General features: G+C 38.4%; 1 protein-coding gene across 1 annotated transcript in view; it reads right to left on the bottom strand.

The window, feature by feature from the left end:
- Positions 1-20,555, bottom strand: part of LPP (LIM domain containing preferred translocation partner in lipoma) — a 724,515-nt gene that overhangs the window by 160,726 nt on the left and 543,234 nt on the right. Inside the window, exon 8 of the mRNA XM_025374584.1 lies at positions 13,256-13,382. Coding sequence (XP_025230369.1) covers positions 13,256-13,382 — 127 coding nt within the window. The remainder of the gene's footprint in view (positions 1-13,255; positions 13,383-20,555) is intronic.

Genomic DNA, 20,555 nt, shown 5'->3' with positions numbered 1-20,555 from the left:
CAATTTTTCTTCTTGTTGAATGATATCTACATTTCTCAATATTTCAAACATTAGCTGGTGCATGAATTCACTTTGTTTTGTTTTGTTTTGTTTTGTTTTTTTGAGACAGACTGTTGCTCTGTCACTCAGGCTGGAGTGCAGTGGTGCAATCACGGCTCACTGCACCATTGACCTGTGCTTAAGTGATCCTCCTACCTCAACTTGTGAGTAGCTGGAACCACAGATGTGCACCACTATACCTAGCAATATTTTTTCATTTTTTTTTATAGAGATGGGGGTCTCACTATGTTGTCTGGGTTGGTCTCGAACTTTTGGACTCAAGCAATTCTCCAGCGTTGGCCTCCCAAAGTGTTGGGACTACAGATGTGATCTGTAATTCCAGCCGTACTTTTAAAATTTAAATATAGTGTTCAGTTTAATATCTTTTACAGGAAAGAAGCAACTTAGTACTTCAACTCACATAATCAAACTATAGACGTTATTGCTATGAAGGAAGACAAAGTCAGATAAAGTTAATTGGTTTACATACAAATATGAGGCAAATAATATGATGGATAGTTTATATATATGGTAAAAAATTATGAAGATGCTCTCTAATGACTGAAGAATGGGAAGCTCTCAAGCAAGATGATTTCTAAATGCCTCTCTAACTTTGCCATGACCCTAAGGCTGACTAGGAAAGAAAGGGTGAGTCAGTGGAGGTTAAAAACTCATTTCCATTACTCCTGCCTACTGTATCTTCTTAGGTCCTTTCAGAAAGTCACTACTGTACACTGTTTCTATTTGCTTTTGCTGAATTTTCACAAATGATGCTAACTGCCAGATAGGAGTCGAGCCAAGTTCAAGGCTCATACAAGTTCAAAGTTTGATGGTCAAACCTTAGAACCAAGTGAGGACTGAGATCAGAGCTGTACAGTACTATAGAAAATCTGGAAGAATTAAATACAACATGACTAACATCAGAGTCAGACTTAGGAAGAGAATTGGGATAAGGTCATTAACTTGGACCTGCCTCTATGATTTCCTTTTTTTTTTTTTTTAATTGCCTTGGATATTTTTTGCTTTTCTTTTTAAGTATTTTACCGTTTTTGGTGGGAACTCTAACCACAGACGGTGCATTGCTACTCATCTTCACACACCAGGAAGATGTATGCCTGTACCTCTTCACATGAACTATTTCAGCATTTTTTATGGCGTAAGTCAGTTAGTACAGTGGCAAAATCCTCTGAACCTGCATGGGAAAGAATACATTTGCCACTGTCAGTTGTGAAATTTGTTCTCTATCAAAGCCCTTGGCCCTAGAGGATTTGACAAATGCTTTCTCTCCTTGGCCATTATATTATTTCCATTATCTCCCATAGTATACACTATAATAATTGATGTGTAGTAGGCAATCAATAAATATTTGTAGATGAACGAATCCGGTCAATTAAAAATACAACAGGGCCAGGTGCGGTGGCTCACACCTGTAATCCCAGCACTTTGGGAGGCCAAGGCTGGCAGATCACGAGGTTAGGAGTTCAAGACCAGCCTGACCAATATGGTAAAATCCCATCTCTACTAAAAATACAAAATTCAGCTGGGCATGGTGGCACATGCCTGTAGTCCCAACTACTTGAGAGGCTGAGGCAGGAGCATTGCTTGAACCCAGGAGGTGGAGGTTGCAGAGAGCCAAGATCACACCACTGCATTCCAGCCTGGGTGACAGAGCAAGACTATATCTCAAAAAACAAACAAACAAAACCAAACAGAAACAAACAAACAAACAAACAAAAACAACAGATGCCTACCAAGTACAACTCCACAGATGTTCAAACAATGGCTTTGCTGACAGTCAATTAATTATGCCTTCTGACAATCCTAATGTCACTTCAAAGTCTGTAAGGAGATGCTTATCTGTGTGTTTTAGAGAAAGTTGTGGGGAAAGTGCAGGTTGGGGGAATGATGGTGGTTTGAAAGGGGAAAGGAGTTGAGTTCACAGTTAAGCATGCTTGTGTGTTAATACCAGAAGATGCATAATTAGCACTTGTAGGTTCAGGTACTTGTACCAGTACCAAACTGAGACTTTCTTTGCACCATATGCATTGTGTGCCCCACTAGTGCTTTCTCTCCCAGAATTTCAAGTTTGCTTCCACAGTTAATAAGCAAAGAACATTCAATCATGAAGTAGAAAACTCTCTTATATTTTTCTCTTCTTTCTTCTGATAAAGAGATAGTGATCCCAATGCAGCTGAATGACTGGATGTCTGCTGTTTGTATCAAGATGGTATGAAACACCAATACTGGGTGGTGGTTCACAGTCTTTAAGAGGCCTACTTTAAATGGACAATCTTTCAGGACAGGTTGCTATGGACAACTCAAGTAAACATAAGAAAAGTATGTTTCTTTCAACGTGATGCCTTGTAGATCCAATCCAATTAGATTAGAACAGAAGAAAATTGTGGTGGTATGAAATGGTACTGGGAACCAGGATGAAACCTACAGTTGGGGAAAATGTGATCTAGTACTTAAAAAATAAAATCTTAACCAGGTACTCTCTTCATGGACCAGTTGAACCTTTAAATTTCACAGAAGATACATGCAAAAGAGATCAAGCCCAAATGAACTAATTCAATTTAAATTTAAGTTCAATAAATGTAGCAGCCATGTCTTACTCTAGTTTATATATTCTCTAGTGCCCTTAAGTGATTTTAAAAAAGGAATGAGAAAATCTGAGTTATATTCTGTGGCTCTGTCACTAACATATTTGTGACCCTAAAAATCTCACTCATTTTCATCATCTCTAAAAATGAAGAGGTTTTCCTAGATAGTGTCTTCAGATTCCCTCCAGCTCTAACATTTTATGATTTTATAAGGTGCTAAATAAATACATTTTAAATTAATGAAGTATTTCCTCCCTGTAGCTTACTATATACCATGTCCTGTCACAGAAATGTAAATGTCTGCTCACAGTTTTCATTTATTAGTTCATACATTCATTAACACCTATTAAACATCTCTGATGTGCCAGGCATTATTCTAGGAATGCTAGAAACACAACAGTGAACTAAACGTAAATTGTTGCTCTCATGCAGACTTACCTCTAGTGCAGAAAATAGACGGAAAATATTACAAGTAAATTGGATAAAGACACTGAGATAAAAGATATTGGGAATCTCTTTTGTTCCTTTATATAAGAAAACTTTGGTTCTTTTGTATTTGAAAAATACATACACATAATTCCTAAAAAATTATTTTATTTTATTCTTTTTAAGGGCAATGTGTTCTTACGTTTGAATCAGGTGGATCTAAGGTCTGAGATTACAAAAGTAGCAGGCCTGACCTACATCTGCACCTTTGTAAATAGCCCTGCCATTCCTCTTCATGCCATCAGAGACTGTCTATTACTCAGAAAGAAAATTTTGACCATAGAATTCAAAACACACCTAGTTGCATGGCTTTGGATGAGTCATTTGGGATTCAGTTTTCTAGAAAAATGAAGGATTTTCCTAAATAGTTTCTAAGATCACATTCTTCTTTACTCTAAGTCTGGGATTCCAAGTCAATGCTTAAAAACACACTAGCCAGGCCGGGTGCAGTGGCTCATACCTGCAATCCTAGCACTTTTGGGAGGCCAAGGCAGGAGGATCACCTGAGGTTGGGAATTTGAGATCAGCCTGGCCAACATGGAGAAATCCCGTTTCTACTGAAAATACAAAAATAATTAGCCTGGCGTGGTGGTGCATGCCTGTAATCCCAGCTACCTGAGAGGCTGAGGCAGGAAAATTGCTTGAACCTGGGAGGCAGAGTTTGCGGTGCACCGAGATTGCACCATTGCACTCCAGCCTGGGCAATAAGAGCAAAACTCCAACTCAAAAACCAACCAACAAACATAAAACACTAGTCAAATTAATAAAAAATTAATGTATGCTAAGATGGAACACATAAAATGCTCAGGATTATTATTTATTTAGTGCTGTAAACATATACTACTCTGAACAAACATTACCAGAAGTCACTACTACAAAAGAAAATATATCTAATGTGCCTCATTAACTAGAAAACATTCTATTCCCACAACTCAAAGATACCCTAAACAAAAAGTTAGAGAGAAACAAAACCAAGAAACCCATTTCCCGCCCCCCACCCCCCCCATCAATACAACCTTCTCTCTAAGCCACTTATTGTCTAATTTTTCTTTGTAGTTTTGGGGTTTTTCATTAATTAGGTCACTTATCTGTGAAAACGAGACCCACTAAAGGCAGCTGCCCACCTGGAGTCATTTCCCAGTTTGTAATTGATAGGAGCACTTTGGAAACCATTTTCTTGTCACATAATAATACAAACAATGAAATACAAATTACTTTACACCTCTCAGCTGAGATCCTCTAAGCACTTTACAAAGTAATCACATCGTTCCTTATATAGATTAAAAAGCTAAAACATGAAGTATGTTAACTCATCTATCTTATGGTCCATGACCAGTTCAGCAACATGGTGTTAACAGCACAATGGGGTGAAAAGTGAAAAGAATTTAAAGTCAATAGCCTGCGCCCCAGTGCAATTCTGCTACTCACCTGTTTTATGACTTGTGAGGGTAGTGGAGAGCCCTGGGGAGTGGGGAGTCCCCTAATCACTGAAATCTTTCATTTCTTCATATCCCAAATGGAAACAAACACACTGTCTATTTTGTAGGACTGCTGTCTTGCTCAAGTGATACAAGAAGTAGAAAAGTGCTTTAAACAGCATTATATAAGTGTTAGTTGAAATCATGTAATAATAATGATAATCTAGGGGTAGACCTAGAAGCTGGATGCAAGACGTTAACTTCCAAACAAGTTTAGATGCCTAAGTCACAAAATGTCAGAATTGGACAGCACTTGTGAAATCTAATCTAATCATCCATCAGCTACTTGAGTACCTATTACCATTTTCATCAACAAGGGATTATTAGATTCTGACCTAGAATTTTAGGAAGACTTTCTTCTGTCTCTTAAGAAAGTGATTTCATCATGCTGAATGGGAACTGGCTAGACTCCCCTCACTTGCCTTTGTTGCTAATTTTTGAATCACAGATATTAAGTCAAATTCCTTTTCCACATGATAGTCTTTCAACAGCAATCAGAGCTCTAGGTTTTCCTTTCTCTATACCTTCAACTGCACCTCAAATCATGTTTTCTAATTTCCTAAGCATCTTAGTCAAGTCCTCTGGACAAGCTCACTTAACAACTGGTCCCACTAGTGCAGAAAGAAAATGGACCATCTCCCCATTGTTTTGTTTGTTCTGTTTCTATTCAGGAACATTCACTGGCCCTCCATTTTCATCTTAATTGAGAAGACACCAAGGCACCAAATACAATGAGCTGGCATTACCAATAAAGTGATTGATCACAGCACTTTATTCATGTTCACGCCTTTCTTCTCTCAAGGCTTAGCATGTGCTAGGTCCCTGCCGCCTCATGCCTTCTACTTTTGTCTAGCTGTCCTTTGAAAAATGAAAGCCTAGTTCCACTGGAACAAACTTCTGGCTTTCTGAAAAAATTCTCAACAACTCCTACTAATGATACTCAGAGATGAACAAAAAGTTTCCTTAGATAAATACTAAGTTCTGAGAAGAGAATTTACCTAAGACTGCTCTGAAGGATTCTTCAAATAGCTCACTCAATAATTTTAAGGCTCACATACTTCTGTTTTTTTTTTTTTTAAAGAAGGAATAAGACGATATCATATAAACATGTCAAGATAATTACAGTTCTAGGCTTAAAAAAATATATACTGTCAGATATTTCCAGTCCATCCTTAGATGCATTACAACATCCATTTCCAGAGATACTGTCTTCCAATAGTGTTATCTTCAGCCTTAAGGGCTGCTCAGCCAGAATATTATTATTTGGAGAAAATTATGGCATAGTCACAGACATACATGTATGAAAAGCTTCATATACAAAGATGCTTTCTCTTACAAAATGAATGAAAGCACAAAACTTAGAGGCTCCGGGTGTATTACTTAAGGCTGTGGGTGTATCACCCAACACGGAAAAGTCTTGGACAATTTCAAACAGATGTCTCAAGGTTATCTGGAGACAAACTCAACTTTACTTTTCTTTAGCTGCCTGAAACTATGTGAAAAAACAAACTTTAAAGCTGGCAACTAGCCCTGTAGATACCCCAATTTTCTGAGAATAATACCTTTCTCTCCTATTCATTTTAATACTCAACTAAAAAATTTTCCATTTTCTATTATAAACTCTGAATTTACTCTAAATTATAATAATTTATAGTTATTTCATCACCCCGTGTTCCTTTTTTTTTTTTTTTTTGAGACGGAGTCTCGCTCTGTTGCCAGGCTGGAGTGCACTGGCACAATCTCGGCTCACTGTAACCTCTGCCTCCTGGGTTCAAGCGATTCTCCTGCCTCAGCTTCCTGAGCAACTGGGACTACAGGTGCGTGCCACCATGCCCAGGTAATTTTTGTATTTTTAGTAGAGACGGGGTTTCACCATGTTGCCCAGGATGGTCTTGATTCTTGACCTTGTGATCCGCCCACCTCAGTCTCTCAAAGTGCTGGGATTACAGGCATAAGCCACTGTGCCTGGCCACCCCTTGTTCTTTTTAAGCATCTATCACTAGAACTGAGAGCCTCCTTTAATATCAACGTATTTTTCTAGTTGTCCAGGAAAAAATGTGCTCTAAAACGCAAGCACTTGAACTAAGGCTTCCTGTAGATAAGCTGGGCTAAACACCCACTGTCAGGTTTATTGAATTGGGTAAGAATTTTCTCCTACCTCCAACTTTCTACTATGTTTCCTCCCTTTCCTCTACCAGGTAGTGTTTAGAGGCCCACTCAACGACACCATTGTTAATGGAAAGACACATGTCCATGGTAAGGAAATCTGTTATACACAAAACTTAAGTCCAAGTAGATGGCAAATGCCCACAGTATAGAGACTGTATCTTTCCTTTAGAGATATAGACTCATCCAACTTTTATCATGGTTCAACACCTGTGGCATTTACCTAATACTGTAATGCAACAGTCACAAGTTTTAATGAACATGGACAACAGAAGGCATGGAAACACTAAAACTATCACCTTTTCAGAAGAAATCATTAAAAAGAAAAAGAAAAAAACCAGCTGAGACAGTTAAGGGTTTCTGCTTATTATATTTTACAAAAACCTGACTCGAGAAAACAAGAACTGTGGCTATTAGTGATGTGCCTTCTCCCAAGGTCAAGAGAAGAACTACAGACTGTAAAACGGCTGATAGGGAGGTATTAGGTAGACTGTCTTCCTAATGTATGTACCTCAGCCATGTCACAGCAGTTAATTCCAGACGTTAAAGATAGTTGAAACATATTAGTGACATTGAAGTCCAGATTACAAACATATGATCTTGGGCAGAAGCAGTCCCTCTATCTCTCACTTGAAGATCATAACTTCATAAGGAAAAGTTATGAAATGGGAGAGAAACAGCCAATTACTGACAATCAGCAGGAAAAGCATATATATACACCTTTCTGTAATGGTAATGTATCATAATAGACATGAGATCAGAAGAGTGAGGCCACATTCCGAAATTATTAGCTATGTGACCTTGAACAACTCATTGAGCCTCTCTGAATCTCTATTTCCCCATCTAAAAAATGAAATGAAGACATCATTGCCAGATCTGCTAGTCACGTTGTGGCTGCGACTTGCTTTTTTAAACATATGGAGCTCTAGGTAAATATCAGCTTTCATCATCACTGCCACAATTGTCCTCATCTCACCAGCAATAGGAGGTGTGTATGTCTGGTAAAAAATAAGAAAAACAAAATAAAAAATAATGGGAAATTTCAAAGACCTACTGTAGTCATTAAAACAGGGAAGTTGAGAAGGTGCAGAAATATCAATCTCTATCCATCCAACGAGGAATTCTTAAGGTAATTCATTTGTGACAGGCTTCAGTACATTTTTAGAGGAGGGGAGTCCTTGTAGTTGTTGCGGTTATAGCAGCTCTAGCTGTTTTAACCTGAGGTTATTCTGCCTCCCCCCACAACATTTATCTCTATCTCTGTTTGTCTACATCTATCAATTATCCCTCTCTCTCTCTATTTCTGTCACTCTATCACTATTTCAAAATAAATTTTGGACATAATCACACCTCACCCTATACTTCAACAAATAGCTCATAAAAATAAGATTTTCCTACATAAGCACAATGCCATTAATATCATCAGGAAATTAACACTGATGTATTATCTAACATATCATTCATATTCAAATTTCTCTAAGTTTGCCACCAATCCTTTGTAGCTTTTTTTTTTCATCCAGAATTCAGTCAAGACACATGCCTTGCATTTGAATGGCATGTCTCTTCAATTTCCTTTAATCTAGAATAGTGTTTTGTAACACTGACAGTGTTGCAGAATTCAGGACAGGTGTCTTGAGGCATGTCCCATCATCTGCATTTTTTACTTCCTAACGGTTGGATAGAGCTGAAATATTTTAGCAAGACTACTGCCTAGATGATGCTGTGGACTTCCTACATTCAGTTGGCACATGCCAGTCTGTCCCATTATTGAGCATGTTAAATTTCATTCCTTGGTTTAAGACGGCTTCCAGGAGACCTCTCCATTATAAAAGTTCCTTTTCTCCTTTATACTTAAGTCATCTGTGAGGTGATCTTCCGGTACCTCTCCCAATACTTTGAAGCATACGATAATTATAATTCAACATAAACAAAACTGTTGAGTGATGAGGGGCTCCATAAAGAAACAATGACTATAATAACACATTCATGAATCATTCCACTTATGAAAAAAAAAAAAAAAAAAGAGTGTCTTGGAAGCAAAGCAACAGGACCACAAAGGAACCTACTCTGTTGACATCGTTTATTTACATTTTGTTCACTCTCACTCCCAAGTGCAGCTTGCAGTCTAGCAGGAGATCTACAACATGAAAGCACTTAATTACCTTCAGTAAATCAGCTATGGTTTCAATAAAAATTCCAGCACTAAATAGGCAAAGTAGTAAAGAAAGAGTAGGTGATGGGGTTTTGGAGGGCTGAAAGGATAGTCCTGCAAAAAAGAGAAGTTATTTAAGGGAAGTGCTTGGCAATGCTATTTTCAGTCCAGAATAGGCCAAAGGTAAAACTCTGACAGAAAGCAAGAGAGGATTTTATCTATGGCTCTCAGGTCAGGCCCTGCTGATGCAAACACACTGCTATGTATTCCTTCTGCTCATCTTCAGTCAGACTTATGGACCCTCACGTAGCAGCTCAGTCACACCCAACACAGTGCTGATATCTGCACTGAAATCCTTGACATCTGTGACTCTCTTGTCCTTTCTAGGAACCCACCAGCCCATGAGGGCAGAGCCTCTGCATTTCGGTGGTCCCTAACACCCAGCACAGTAGCAGGCACAGAGAAGGTGCTTGAGAAATGTTTAAAGCACAGAACAATAAAGGACAGTTCTTTTCACGAGTCCTTTGCCTCTTGATTTCATCTTGCAGGTAAGAGGTGCACCCTGGCTCTGGAGCCCGTTTTTAACCACTATCCATAGAGCAGTTCCCATGGCCTGTGATCTCAATGTGCAAGGGCTCATTATAGACAATACGGTTCTTAGCCTTTAGCCAGGCATTGAAAGCCTTCCCTAGATTGGTCCTAACCTACTACTTGAAACTTATTTCCCAATATTTGCTACTTCTCTCCATGGTTTTATTCCCTGTTATGTCAAAATTCCCCTCATGAGAAATGACTTCACTTCTCTACTATCTTCCTACTTCCAAATCTCAATTAGCACAATTTTAGAGACTTACTCGAAGGCTAACTATTCTATAAACACTTTTCCATTCCTCTCTCTTGATTTTCTCTTTCCTTTTCCTGAATTCTCAAAGAGCACTTGGTGAACCTTGATTAAGTCACTTGTCACTTTCTGTCTTGTGCTTATAATATAACATCATAACCCTGCACACATATCCTATTAGACTACAAGAATCTCAAAGGTAAGATCCCCATCTACCCCCCCCACCACCACCTAGCAGAGCAGCCTGAATATTATCATAGGCATTTTTTTTTTCTACATAACGTAAATTTTCTTTAAATAATCCTGGCCTCAACTTATATTTTGTTAATTCTGTGTACTTAGAAGAGAATGCTCATCTCTTATTTCCCATCTGTCCAAAGCTAATCTCCACCACAAACACTCTTCTAAATATGTAGCCTGGGTAGCTTTCCCTGTCTTTTACAGTGTGGTGTTTAAATGTACAGATCTGGATTCTAATTCAGTTCTGCAATGTATTAGCTGTTGACATTAGGCAAATTAATATTTCTGTGCCTTAATTTCAAAATCTGAAAATGATAATAGTATCTACTTCACAGGGTTATGTTTTCCTATAAGAGTGAAATGAGTTAATTCCTATAACATAAATAAAATATAGTGCTGCCATATCATAAGCACTTAATAAAGGATAGTCATTTTTCCAAATTCTCAAATGCTTATTAATCCCCATTTGGCAATGATTATTTACCAGTTGGTGACATACGTTCTATTGTTGCTAGGAACTTAAATTTAAATTGAGCATAATGGATTTTTAATGAGCATATCTTATTGTCTTAAATAAACTATAAGCCCCAAGAGCATGGGAGAATCTTGAGTATTGAGTGTATTCTACATGCCAAGAACTTGGCTAAGTGCTTTGTATAAATATTTCATTCATTTCTCAAAACAACAGTATAAGCTAGTTATTATTCCCATATGAAGGTTTACAGGGAATAATATTTGTTCAAGTTTTCTAAGCTACTAAGTAGTAGAGCTTGGACAGTTCTTGAAGGGAAAGGTAATAATTTATATCTGTTTCCCAGAGTGTTCAATATATATTCACTCATGCAATTACCATCTATGTTCAGTTTTTTTGTGTGTCTATATACTTTGTTGCTATGATATTTGAAGCATATATACTTAGTAAGTCAGCTTTTCCTTTTTAATAGGGTGTAAATATAGAGACCTTATTTTTCACTTTTAAAAAGTGTATCTTAGACCCCATTATAAACCCTCCTCACATGGCAATGACAAGAGCATTAATAAACTTTTAGTGTACTTTGATGTAACTAGAAACCTTCGTGGATTTTCTATGTTTTGTTTTACTGTTCTCCATGCATTGTTGTTAATCTCCATCAATTTATATTTAGCTTTATTGTTATACTTTAGATTAAGAATGTTTGTACAGTGAACTTATTACTGCTGAAAGAAATGCTAGAGAACATTTGCCCTAACCGTTGAGATACTCAGGTGGGAAATGGGGCTCAGGCAGACGGGTGACATGCCAGCATTGCTTGGCCAGTGAGGGACAGAGAAGAGACCACAACCAGGTGTTTCATTCCCACTCTTTGTGCTCTTTTAGCTAAGCTAAACTGTCACCCAAGTACAAATAAAAGCCAGGGTTTTCATATCCTAATACCTCCTACTTCATCTGCCGTGTGTTTTTGGACGGGTGTGGTCAGTTTACCTGTCATTACATATTCCCATATAGGAGCAAAAAAGACATGAAAATAGGAAATATTTGAAGAAGCAAAAATCCTGTGCAATGTCCCCGTCTTTGTGCCTTTACTAATACTGTTCCCCAAATGTCCTTTTTCTATTTGTCCTTAAAGCAGCGCCACTCAAAAAGTGGTCCATGGATGGGTGTCTAAGAAATGCTTATCACTCTGGATGAGATAAATACAGGAACAAAGAATGAATATTTAGAAACTAGTACAACAATTTAAAAGAGTAATCCATTAACAGTTAACTCTAATAATGATACAATTCCATCTTCCATTTTATTTTGCATCTTTTATTTCCCTAGTAATTAATTTAACTGACTCTACAAAAATACTGGTCTCTAACAGATTGGGAGGAAAATGGTTTCCTACTACAGAAAATGTGAAAGGCACTGGTTTAAAGGGCTCAGATTCAAGTGCTACCAATTCTTTACCAGTATTTCTGCTCCTAATAAATAGAACTTTTAAAACTTACGGCTGAGTTCGGTGGCTCACGCCTGTAATCTCAGCACTTTGGGAAGCTGAGGTAGGTGGATCACCTGAGGTCAGGAGTTCAAGACCAGGCCTGGCCAACATGGTGAAACCTCATCTCTACTAAAAATACAAAAACTAGCCAGTTGTGGTGGTGGGCACCTGTAATCCCAGCTACTTGGGAGGCTGAGGCAGGAGAATCGCTTAAAACCTGGAGGTGGAGGTCGCAGTGAGCCAAGATCATGCCAGTGTACTGGGTGACAGAGCAAGGGTGACAGATCAGCCTGGGTGACAGAGCAAGACTCTGTCTCAAAAATAAAATAAAATAAAATAAAAATAAAAATAAAATAAAACTTGCAACAATTGACCTAAGCCTTCTCATGTCTTTTATCACTTTCTACCTAGACTAGTAATTATTTGTATGCTTGTCTTACCTCTTTCTGAACAACTTTAACCTCACTGAGGACAGGTTATATGTCCGCAGAACCTCACAATTGGCATACAATTCATAAATTTGCATTATATTCATGGACTGGAAGGATTAACGATTCACAGTTATTCCCAAGTTTGAAGAGGGGAAAATTAAAACTACAAAGAAAACATCATTTCTTAAACTGAGACACAAAAAAAGATTAAGAGTACAATCTGGAAATTGTATATTAGACAATATCCAATTCCACATTTTTTTACTTGAATCTTTAGACTAGTGAGAAATGGGAACATACATGGAAATCCTATTTCTGCCTAATGGGAAGCTAATTCATTGTCAAAAAATAAGTCGTCATCTTATTTTTTTTTTTAATTTTTTTTTTTTTAAAAAAAACGGGGTCTCACTCTGTTGTCCAGGCTGGAGTGCAGTGGCGCAATCACAGCTCACTGCAGCCTCGACCTCCCAGGCTCAGGTGATTCTCCAGCATCAGCCTTCTGAGTAGCTGGGGCTACAGGCACATGCCACCACACTCAGCTAATTTTTGTATTTTTAGTGGAGACAGAGTTTCCCCATGTTGCCTAGGCTGGTAAAAAATAAGTCTCAACAATAAAATTTGTATCTAAAGAAACTCTAAGGACCACTGAAAGTTTAATATAAGCTAAGCAGACATCACATTTATGGCAGTCTTGCAAATGCAAATCCTACAATTACTTAGTTGTGTTGGGATGTGTATCAACTCCCATGCATCTGGACTCAAATACTTTCCCAGTGGAGCTGATAATAGTTCCAGTTACTAAATAAGGAAATCAGAGCAAGATAGTTACATTGGAAGTTCACTCTAGGCCCCACTCACCAAAGTATTCGTCAGCAGGTGGATTTTGCATGTCATACAGCATCTTTTTGGTCAGGTGCTCAAGCTCATCCTCTGGGCGTAAAGAAGGGGGAACTGATGAAGGCCCCAGTTGCCCTGTATGTCCACCCTGAAAGGCAGAAAGCACAGAGTCCTTTAATTGCCACCTAGACCATCAACCAAGGCAGTCAGCCTAAACAAGTAGTGATTGCACTGGAGAGGAAAAAGTACTGGACGTGGCTGTCGGGAGACCTGGGTTTTAGAATTAGTTTTATCACTTATTCAGTGGCTAACCTTGGACACATCTCTTTACTCACTTGCCTTATCTAGATGAGTCATCTATCAGGCTTTAGAAATCCATGTTTACGATAGGAAGAATCGAGTTTGTTCAACAATTGCTAAGTGACCACTGTGTGCTGTTATACATTTATGAGAAAAACAAATTGGGTCTTTCTTTCTTATGAACCTTACAGTCAAGTGAGAGATACAGGCACATTAATAATTAAAGAAAAACAGCTGCAGAAAGAGCACAACAAGGGCATGAGCGGGGACCTCTCGCATAGCCCGCGATGGGCTTCCTGAAGAGAGGGAGCACAGCAGGCTAGGCCTTATTCAGCTAAAAGGGAGAAAACACACAGCTAGAATTTTCTCACACTCAGGTGAAAAAAGTCAAGCAGCATAAAGAGCTTCTGGAAGTGGTGTACTTCTGGACCACATATAAACTTTGAGATAGGAAATGAGATAAATCTTATCAAGTACAGGAGTCCAGAAAGCGAACATTTTGGTTCTAGTTCTTTTGTTCCAGTTAAGGAAGTTGAGTAATTTCATTTTTCCAGCACTGCAAACAGCCAGATTTCAAATAGTGATGAAAAGTCAGTAGCATTGACACTGGGTTGGTGTTGAAATAGGTGGGCGAGAGCTAAGCTATGAAGATGCAAAGACATACAGCGCGAAATGATGGACTTTGGGGCCTGGGTGCAGCCAGGTTGGGCAGGGGGTGAGGGATAAAAGACTCCATATAAAATGTATAGTCTTTTATCCCTCATCCCCTGTACCCAAATGGGACATACAGAGCCACTGGGGCCTTTGTCCATTCCATCCATGTGGGTACAGTGTACGCTGCTTGGGTGATGGGTGCACTAAAATTTCAGAATTCACCACTATAGAACTCATCCATGTAACCAAAACTCACATGTACCCTAAAAAATACTGAAATAAAAAATAATAATTAAAAAATAAATAGGTAGGTGAACCAGAATTATAGCAATGTAAGAGAATCAAATATCAATTGAGAGAGTACTTGAGATCATCAATGAAGAATAAAAAGTGTGTAAGAAAGGAATAAAGGCCATACGCTAGATTTAAAGTAGCTTTGTGCTACATGATTAAAAGGGAATTTATTACATTTTCCATTGCCTATAAATTTGACCATTTCTAGTACTTCACCCCAACATTCTTAATAAAAGTGTTATTAAAACAGAAATGTTATTATTAAAATTTAGAACTGATGATGATGTCCGCCATGGGGAATGGGCAGACATGTGGGTTGGGTTGGGAATGCTTTTGCCTTGATATTTATGCATTCTTAAAATAGTTGGCCAAAAGGTTCTCTTTTCAGAATGTTTACAAGAGTAAGTTCAACAAAACTGAAAGCTACACATTCATTCTCCTATTATCTTCACTATACCAAATGGGCTCTTGGATGTGAAAATCCTATAAAATACAAATCCCTGAACCCGTTATCATTCCCAACATTTACTTCAACAACTCCAAGACGGGTATTAATCATTTGTATGACATCTAAAGCATTAAATGTCTTCTAAACATAGTCGAGAAGGTTGATTGGTACCTATCTAAAATAATTTTCATTTTTTTGGTTTCCCAAAATGTACAGATATTTGAAGTACAGACATGCAGAAGGCCGAAAAGGCCAAAAATATTTTATGTTGGTCACTAACCTTAGCCTGAGATTTTATTGCATTGTTGAACAATTTGGATTAGAGATGAGACGGTGATGAGTAAACTATGGCATATGCTCAGGTTACAGACAAAAAAATTGAGTTGCTTGCCTGGATCTGAAGAACCATTATTCTAATCTCCTCTTTGTGAGACAGGGAAACTGAGACCCCCCCAAAAATTAGGGAGGGCTAGTTTTGGTAAAGTCAGGACAAGAGTTCATCCTTGACTGACTTATTTATTAACAAACATTAAAGTTTAAACCTAGGACCTCCTCTGAACTGTAAACATTACCTGTCATATGAGTTTGGTATGAGGGTTAGAGGAGCTACTGAATTATTCAGTTGTTCTTTTGTTTATTGTTTTGTCCATTCATTCTTACAAGGTTTATTTTGTGTACCTTCTGTGAGAACCCAGGAGGGACATCAAGATATATTACACACAACCTTTGTTTTTGAGAGTTTTGCAGTCTAGTGGGGGTGGGAAACATCCACAAACGATTAATTATAAAAAGCACAGGTTGGGCGCAGTGGCTCACATCTGCAATCCCAGCACTTTGGGAAGCCAAGGCTGCCAGATCACTTAAGGCCAGAAGTTCGAGGCCAGCCTGGCCAAAACTGTGAAACCCCGTATCTACTAAAAATACAAAAATTAGCCAGGTGTGATAACGCACGCCTGTAATCCCAGCTACTCGGGAGGCTGGGGCAAGAAAATCACTTGAACCTGAGGGGTGAAGTTTGAGCCAAGATCGTGCCACTGCACTCCAGCGATGGTGACAGAGGGAGATTCTATTTCTCTCTCTATATAGCATAGTATATTAATAGGTGTCTGCATAAACATGAACATTGGACGAATGGTTGCCAGTATTGTTAAAATTGCATATATGTGACTTGCTTCCAGGACAATTGCACAGAAGTACTCATACAAGTGGATAAAGTTAAATGATGAAGGCTGGTCACAGGAGCCATATTTGAGAGGAGTAACAAGGACTAACAAGGTAAACTAACCAGCAAAAGAATCATCTAAATAGACAGTGATAGACATATACATTGTAAATCTACGTAACAAGCCTGTAAAGATGAACAACACGTTTTGCAAACAACAAATCCAACTGCAGAATAGGATAGAGTAACTACAGTTTATTTACAGATCTATATAAAGACCAGGGACCAAAATGTTAAAGGAGATTCTTTCTGGCAGGTGGAATCTTAGGGGACTTTCACTTTCTACATTTGTTTCTTTATTGTACAGCATGTAGTTCTACTTTTGTAATCCATGAATATCAATTTTTTAAAACATGATGACTTCAAGTGATAAAGATATGCTGGACATGACTCACTGTCCTGGAGCTTCCAACCCAGGCCAAGTGAAGGCCCCTGAGAGGAGCACAGTTTCAAAGTTGAGACGTAGTTTGGTGTGAGTGGGAAAAACTGCAAGTGGTTCAATATTTCGGTCTGGACAGGTGGAAAAGTAGGAAGGGTCAGTTAATTCCTGCTTCCATGCCATGCTGACATGCTTAGGGCTTCTTGGTGAGCTAGGGGCTCCAGGCCTTGGGTAAGAACATGGACACGTCTCAAAATCTAATGTGTTAAACAGTCTTTCGACAAAAACAAACAAACAAATACACCAACCAACCAACAAAGGTATCTGTAATGTACACAAAATTTACTTACAATTTCAAGAAGTTCACAGACCACAGGGAATATATCTGCATGTTCTCAGTTAGAAACATCCAGGCATTAGAAACCGCAATAAGTGTTTTTAGAAAAGTGTTCTAATCATATTTATAAAGTTCTGTCTGGAGTAGAGGGTGAAGGGGAGAGCAGCGAGACTGAAATGAGATGGTGAGTTTATCTAATATACTGGTGGCCAGAGAGAAAGGAATACATTATATGGCAGTATCATTATGGCTAGAGACAGAGATTTGACTATGACCTTCATTGGGCATCCTTAGGTGAGCTTGTCAACCTTTCATAACTTCAGGTTCTCTTCTATCAATGGACTCGCCAGTGGTACCTCACAGTCTCTGTAAGAATTAAAGTGAGATAACCCACATTTCACGATAGAGTTTAACTACTTTCAGACAGTTGTAACAAAGAGGATCTCTTTGAATCTCTCAAACTGCCTCTGAGGGAGTGGATTATTACAGTTCAGGTAGCAGAACTGAAAATGAGGTTGGGAAAGTGACCTACACCTTTTCTCCAGGCTTGCAATATAGGGAGACCTTGAGCCCAAAATATGGTGTCACCTGTCTCCAAGCGCCATGCATTTTTCTCCCCAACCAAACAATGCTTCCCATAGACGGAGTGCTAAAAAAGTATAAAATATTACCTCTAATAATAGTGGCGCGAGTTGTTTTAATTAAGCCAAACGACTATTAGAGAAAACTTGATAATTCCTGTCTTCAGTCTTCGGGTGGACCCTCAGAGAACAGACACAATTTATCCTTGTCTCAGCCTAATATCAGTTTCCCTTTCAATATAAACAAGGCAGCAAGAAGGCCGATTCTGTCCTTTATCAATCTAAGCCAGAAATTTAGATTCTACTCTTAGCACTTACATTTCAAGTATAAATCTAATTTCAAAGTACTTACCTTGTCAATATTTCACAGATTTTGAGAAAAACGTATTATTCTTTTTGTTCTCTGAATACTCTATTTGCTTGCTATGCTGTTTCTGAAATAACACTTGGAAAGGCTATTTTCTGTTAGATTCCACTCTTTTATCTAATGCTAATTATGGATTCCTGTTTTTCCTTATGATGAAAGATTCTGAGAGATCATTTCTTCCAGTATTTCTGAAGTTTATTTGGCTAGAGAACAGCCTCCACCTCCACTCCACAGCTGTCACTAACCCAGTGCAGAATACTTAACACCTGTGGAATACATACTAGGGAAAACACAGCGTTCCTCAGTTAAGAGGTGTCTCTCACACCAAAGAAGACTGCTTAGGACTTTCAGGGTTCAAGCCTAGAAGTCGTCATCTAGCACTATTCTCACTGTCCTAATCAGACACCTACTCTAATACCTCTCTCTCAGTAGTGTTTAGGGCTCAATACCGCCTAAGAAAAATGAGCAAATGTGTCCAACTTATTTGTGAATAAGTGACTTCTAGCATATTGTATGGGTAACAAAACACGATGGAATATTTGTGGTGGGAGGTGCTGAAAGGGAACGATTTGTGTTATTTTGTTTCTCATTTCTTCAAAAGTAGAAGTGTGAGTTGTATCAGCAATGTATTCACTGTAGCATATTAATTCCTCATATTTGCAAGACCGTTTTCAAGGTGCCTGCTTTTACTGATATGAAATCTCAAATGCCTACACAACAGCCCTGTATGACATGTAATCCTATTTCTGGATGAGAAAATAGAGACTTGAGAAGATAAGCGAGCAACCTCGTTGGGGTACCCCTGCTTAAAAACGGCAGAACATTGAAACTGGGGTGTGCTGGGTTGGACAAAGTTCTACACTGCAATGCCTCTCAGGGTTTTGAGATCATTGTCTCAAGACTTTCTAGCTCTCTTACTGTGCAGCCGTTTGGATTTTAATCTGAGTCTATTATCTAAGCAAAGATTTATTTTATCAGAGTGGAGGTTTACTGCTGAATAGCAAAACAAAGACATTGTGAAACAAACCTTTCTTTAAAAAAAAGGCATTCTTGTAAGTGTCACTCTTAATCACTAATATGTTTGTTTCTGAAATACCCAAATCTCTTACTAAAGGCAAATTAATGATGTATGATCCACAGGTGAGTTACTGAGTGACAGACTTTAGAGGACTCCATCAAAACTGTCTTTACATAAATTTCCCAAGGGATAACCAAGTGCCAAGAACTGTAAGTATAAAGACAAATTATTCAGAGATGCTGTCTCTAACAACTCACAGTTTGGGAAGAAAGAGGCATGCAAATAGGCAATTACAATAAAGTCTAAGCTCTAAAACACAAGTATGAATTCAGTGCTCTGAGATGGAAGAAGGCTGCCAAAAAAAAGACCTATTAGTTTGATCTTGAAGAATAAATTGCGTATCACCCAATGGGAAAAAAAAAAAGAAGAAGAAGAAAAGAAAGAAGGAAAAAAGTTAAAGGCATTCCAGGAGGAACATGTATATCTAAAAAACTGTTACGAGGAAAGGCCGGGCGTAGTGGCTCACGCCTGTAATCTCAGCACTTTGGGAGGCCGAGGGAGGCAGATCATGAGGTCAGGAGATTGAGACCATCCTAGCTAATATGGTGAAACCCCATCTTTACTAAAAATACAAACAATTGGCCAGGCGTGGTGGTGGGTGCCTGTAGTCCCAGTTACTCAGGAGGCTGAAGCAGGAGAATTGCTTGAACCCAGGAGGCAGAGGTTGCAGTGAGCCAAGATCATGTCATTGCACTCCAGCCCAGGCAACAGAGTGAGACTCTGTCTCAAAACAAACAAACAAACAAACACCCACCCACACACAAAACAAAACAAAAAACAAAAGAAAAAGGAAAAACAGAACTAGGATAAGAAAAGAGAAGTAGGATATGGTCAATGCCAAGACTGTTTTAAGTAACAGGAAGTCATTAGGAGATTTAAAAATGGGAGCTGATTTTATTAAAGTCATGCTTCTGAAGTAAGTGTATTGGCAAACATCTTCTAATACCAAGGCCTCTGACACTTTCAAAAAAAAAAAAAGCAGCCAGCTATCGTGGCATTCTGAGCAATTTAGTGGCTAATGTGCTTTAAAAGGACTGACGTTTACTAAGCATGGCAGAGCCTGCTAACTGCTCACCAAAATCCATTTCCTCCTCTTGCTGGGTACATTGCTAGACTACATTTCCCATGCTCCTTGCGGTTAGATGTGGCCTTGTGAGACACAGGAAGAATGGAGACTGGGCCCTGAACTACCACATGGAGATAAGTCACACACTGTCCAGGTTGACCTGCCTTACTGCAATACAATATGCTCAAAGGTTAATGGTTGAAAGTCATGGTCATGGGAAAGTGAATGCTTTATATTCTTTCCATGTTTCTGTGTTTTTCTTTCTTAAAATAAAGATTTTTTTTTCAGCTGAAATGATCTAAAACTGGTTCTTCTTTGCCATTCTTCTTTTCTTGCTAGGGGTCCAGGTGATTGTCATTCAAGAACATACTTAATAGGAAGCCAAATTTACAGCCAAATCTGGGTCTAAATCCCTGGTAAACATTATGGGTGGGACTATGCAATAATGAAGACTTGCTTCTGAAACAAAATATACACATGAATAGGATCCTTGATGAACAAGGAAACTCCACTAGATTAAGCATAACATATATAACAATATCCATCATATTTGTATAACACTTCATGGTATTTGATTATATATTCTTACATAGAA

Source organism: Theropithecus gelada, chromosome 2 (genome assembly GCF_003255815.1).
Source record: "Theropithecus gelada isolate Dixy chromosome 2, Tgel_1.0, whole genome shotgun sequence".
In the NCBI taxonomy this organism is placed as follows: Eukaryota; Metazoa; Chordata; class Mammalia; order Primates; family Cercopithecidae; genus Theropithecus; species Theropithecus gelada.
Note: the sequence above shows the minus strand (reverse complement) of the source record. Positions and strands in the feature narration are given on the sequence as shown.